Genomic DNA, 4,740 nt, shown 5'->3' with positions numbered 1-4,740 from the left:
CCTACAAACCTAACAGGGATACTTCACGCATTACGCAATGCGTGAAGTATCCCTGTTAGGTTTGTAGGCGCCAGTGCGCGTTTCGCGCTGGCTGCCCGTCCGCCGCGCCGCAGCGTACCACGGCGCTTGAAGCAACTTTACACACCAGAAGTATTGCACAGTATCATACGAAATTGAAGGCGCTCCAACATATTATGAATGACAGGCATCCTTCAAAAGTACGGAGCTTTCCTCGCAAAATAAATCAAGATACTACGGCCAAAAAAGAGAGCGGTAGTCCAAAAACTCACTAAGTCCTAGCATCCGTACGTATGTTTAGCATACACGTTTAGCATACACTTTATCGCCAGGCTGTTGCTTCATCGCCATCGGCTATGAAAGGCTATAAGAAATTGTGTTGCCGGCTATAGAAGCTATTGGAAATCTTACAGCCGGCTGTAGGTCTATGGTATTTTGGAACACAGATTCTTCTGCCAATTTTTACCAAGGCTTAAGCGTAAGAATGAAGCACTTTAATCCTATGCACATACCTCTCTTTTGTATAATACAGCTGTTAATACCTCTTCTTTAGCATAAATATGTTCAATTGGAGCGAATTTTGCCGTGTATTAAAAGAAATTTTCTGATTCTTCGAGTAAAACACTAATGAGAGAAAATGAGTCGTTGAGAACTGTATTGCATGCAATGTTTTTTCCCCGAGAAAAATATCAATTAATTTCTCTAAATTTTGCAATTTTTTGAAATTTTTGGTTGGGTATTTTTAGACAAATTGTTGTAGAAAGTTTAAGTTAGTAAAATTTGTTTATGTACAGTTACATTACTAATCACGGAATCCTCCAATCATCAGAGCGCGAAATTAATTTACACTGACAAATACATTTTATAATTTTTTTGGGAGTTGAGCATGATTTTTTAGGCTTATGCGCACGGATTACCCTTCTTTTTGCGTAAAAAGAAAAATAGGGGCTTATTGTATCTGCTATTTACGCTGCTTAAAAACAATGAATTGATCAAAGCTCACAAAAAGTCAAGCCTCCCTGTTCGCACTTACAGATATTTCTGACACATCTACTCATGTCTTAAACATGGCACTGACCTTCAAAATTTTTATCTTTCCTGGTCATCTTCTAGGCTTGTCATCTTTTAACTAGCTGCTGAATGCCTCTTTCCATAATTGGGTTTTTAAACAAGGAAATTTTGTCCAAATCTGAGCAAAACACAGCGTACTTAAAAAAATAGGTGGAAATTTTGTCGTTAGAAGGTCAGGGAATTAGGAAAAGTTGGAGTCGGGGAAAGTAAAAATAATCAGGGGAAAGTCAGGGAATTTCAAGATGAAGAAATTACGAAAATCCTGAAATCAAGCATATGTTAGTGGAGAACACCAACTTTTTTTTCAACACAGGAGGCGCAGCGCAGGCACTGCTCTCGCCCTGATCATTTTCAGGAAACTTTGAAAGCGCCTCAATTGCCTGAAAACGAAAACATTCTCAAAATCCTCCACTACCATCTCAGCGAAAAAAACGAGGAAACTGGAAAGTAGGCCCAGAAGGAGACTGAAAAAAGGCAGCTGTAAATCGTTCAAACTGTACGGCCTCGGTTCCTCGTCTTTCGGGGGCGGGGGTGCAGCCTCAGGGGTAGTAGGAAACCCCGAAAAATAAGCCTTGCTCACGTGACCCGACTCGAGGAATTGGGCCGTTTTCCGGTCGAATCTCTCGAACAGAAACGAATTCTTCAGGAACGAGTGAAAATAAGGACGAACTTTCAACCGCTCCGCGACCAGATGATATTCGAATTTTTCCCGCAACGGCCATGTGCGCAGGACAACGCGATTCCCCGAGCTGAGAGAGGGATGTAAAACAACTAAAAACGCATCTTTCTCCATGATCACGTGCATGTTTTCTGCGAATTCCTCGGAACAGGAATCCCCGAAAGTAGAGTCTCATTTTCTTTGATAATTCGAGGTCTGAGCAATCTGAGTATATCCTCATCGAACAACTTCAGATACGATTCCAAATTGCTAGTGAGCATGCCTCTCAATTTCTCGGACAGACCGAGCTGAGCGAAGAGCGTAGCCGCTGCTTCTGTATTGTGCGCCTGGATGCGCAGACCGGAGTCCTCCAAGTCCTTGAGCGTGTCGATCTCAGGATACTGCACTGTATTCGTCAGCAGCGTCGTCATACCGCCCAGGAAAATGTTGGAGATGATAAGCGCTGAAAATATAAAAATAATAAACAAGATTTTCCCTGTGAAAAGTTTACCCAATAGCAAACGTGGTGGGCACCCACATACGAAATACGCGTACATAGTGTGTACCGCCGATGTGCTATCGTAAAGAGAGGCATCTGTCTCCGAGTACAAGCTTCGAAACGGTCCGCCCTGAGCCTGTAAGAAAATGTATTGCATCATGATGAAGAGGGTGACCGTGACGCCCATGAAAATCCAGACTGGAAACGAAAAGACTTTAAACGGCACCAAAAATTGAGGTAAAAGCGCACTATGCGGAGTGACTATGCACATTTCCTCCGACTCAACGCTGATAGAGACGTCGAACCTCGAGTAATCTGTCTCATCTCTAGTCGCGCCGATTTCCACATTGTGCAAATCCACGTTCAATTTTTGGCCTAATTCGTGACCAGTTTCCCCGTTGACGTATCCGCAGTGAAATATGAAAGTGCCGTTCATGGACTCCGCGACATTTTCGACGATTTTTATCCGAACCGTCGACATCCAATCGTGAAAATGAGCATCGGACACGAAAAGTCCTTCGGAATCGTCGAATATCAAAGACAGGCGCTTCCCGTGCAAGTTAATGTCCGAGAAATCGAAATAAACCTCTTGGTTTTGGCCAGTGTACCAAATTATACTCTCGGCGAAGTGGTCGTATCGACTGCAGCCTTTCTCGCTGCAGATTATTGTTCTCAGTCCGCGGAAGAACCGCCAAATCAATTTGAAGCAAATAATCAGTTCCTCGAAATCGTTTCTAGAGGTTTCGTTGGGCGAAATCGCAGCCTGGTGCTGTGTCAGTGGTTTACAATCATCCCGGCCGAAATCTCTAAGTATGAAAATCAGGTAATTGTTCGAGTTCCAAAGTGGATTGGTGTACAAACCGCGCGTCATGTTAAAAGCGTGATCGGACAAAACAGAAGATCCGTTCAGTTCTCCCGAGGAGATGAAAAGTCGCTCGTCACAAATCTGATCCGCCGTTGGTTGGGTATAATTATCGACAGTAATGCAGTAGCGTGGCAGTTTTGACAGCGTGCAAGGCTCATAATTATGATGTAAATTGGCAATGGAAATTGAATTTTCATGTTTTGTTCCTGTGTCGCTACAATCCGCTCTATATCTCATTTCCCTCGAAGCTGAACTTAAAATCAGACTTAGTATTTCCTCTACATCGTCAAGGGAGAATATGAAATTCCTCTCCCGAGACTTTTCAGCGGCATCCAGAAAGTTGCAATAGTGAGATGTCAAAACTGTAGGAATGGATGAGCGGTGCAAGGATTGAACCAGGGTAGGCACCAAAGGGTCAGAGTTGAAATCTGCGATGAAGAATGATGATTGCTCCGACAGTTGGATTGTTTCGTGACAAACTCTGAGTGCAAGGGAGATTAATCGTCCACGGTCTTTTTCAATCACATTGAACGTCTGGAAGGCCTGAATTTTAGTAATTATCACGATCGTGAGGATTGCAACACAGAAAATCCCTCGAAATATTTTGCCCATTGCGTAGATAAATTAACTTTTACTCACAGAGTATTTGAAAAATTTAAATTTTTTATATTCAAAAACGGCAAATTTCGGAAAGTGTTAAAAAACTGCATATGCGAGGAAAAAATCTGGAAGTGAAAAGAACAACGAGGGTTCGATCTTATCGCACGTGTTAGTGTACAAGTGTTGATGTTTTTCTAGATTTATTCAAAAATATAATGTTGATCTATTTAGTGTCGTTTTATGTCATCTTCATGTTTTTCGAAAACGTAGTGGCGATTTATTTTGTGTCGTTTTATGTTCGAGATGTAGCATTGGAAAGTGGGCCAAGACACTTGGACCCACGGTAAATAAATATTTTCTTCCGAAATATGCAGTAATAAACAAGTCATTAACTGTGCAGTTTCTTGTTTACCACTGAGAATTCGATTCACTTAAGTGAATCAGAATAAATTGTCAGTGGTAAACAAGGAAATGTAAAGTCAATGCGCTTCGTGATTTTTTTCAAGGACGAATGTTTTAAATATTAGTGAATCGTCATCCTGGATCACGAAGTAATACCGTGTAAACTTGTGTCATTTTAGAACATTTTCTTCAATTGGACGGAACTAAGCGCCGTAAAAGTACTTATCTACATAGGGAAACCAATGGCATACATGCTGTGTCTAAAATGAGTCACAAAATGTGGTTCATTTGTCAGTACGTAAGATTTTGGTAACAACAACAAATCCTGTCAAAAAAATTGTTTTCCTGTTTTTGTTGAATGGAGTGTGATTTCATATTACAGAGTAAGATATTGAAAACATGACAAATCTCATAAAAACACACTTTTTTCTGTTTTTGTCGAGTGGTATTCAGCTCTCTTTGGGAATTTTCTTCGGAAAAATATCCAAATGACAGATATGTAAGGAGTGAAATATAGGACGGAAAAATAACTGAAGTAGACAGCCATTTTCTCCTTGCAAATTATTTACGATTCAAGCCGTCCTTACAGGCCAAGAAAACACTGATGTGCTGTGCTTGAATTGATAT

The 4,740-nt window shown here is 41.2% G+C and overlaps 1 protein-coding gene across 1 annotated transcript; it reads right to left on the bottom strand.

Annotated features, from left to right (window-relative positions):
- Positions 1–992: 992 nt before the first annotated feature.
- On the bottom strand, positions 993–4,271 carry LOC140225636 (uncharacterized). The gene has a single exon (XM_072305198.1). It carries the CDS (start codon positions 3,721–3,723, stop codon positions 1,885–1,887), a length of 1,839 nt encoding a protein of 612 aa, XP_072161299.1. The 5' UTR covers positions 3,724–4,271; the 3' UTR covers positions 993–1,884.
- Between the last annotated feature and the right edge of the window lie 469 nt (positions 4,272–4,740).

The sequence above is a fragment of the Bemisia tabaci genome, chromosome 10 (genome assembly GCF_918797505.1).
Source record: "Bemisia tabaci chromosome 10, PGI_BMITA_v3".
NCBI classification, from domain to species: Eukaryota; Metazoa; Arthropoda; class Insecta; order Hemiptera; family Aleyrodidae; genus Bemisia; species Bemisia tabaci.
This window is presented reverse-complemented; position numbering and strand designations above follow the sequence as displayed.

Coding starts and splice junctions, on each gene's coding strand:
- LOC140225636 (XM_072305198.1), bottom strand. CDS start 3,723: ATGGGCAAAATATTTCGAGGGATTTTCTGTGTTGCAATCCTCACGATC.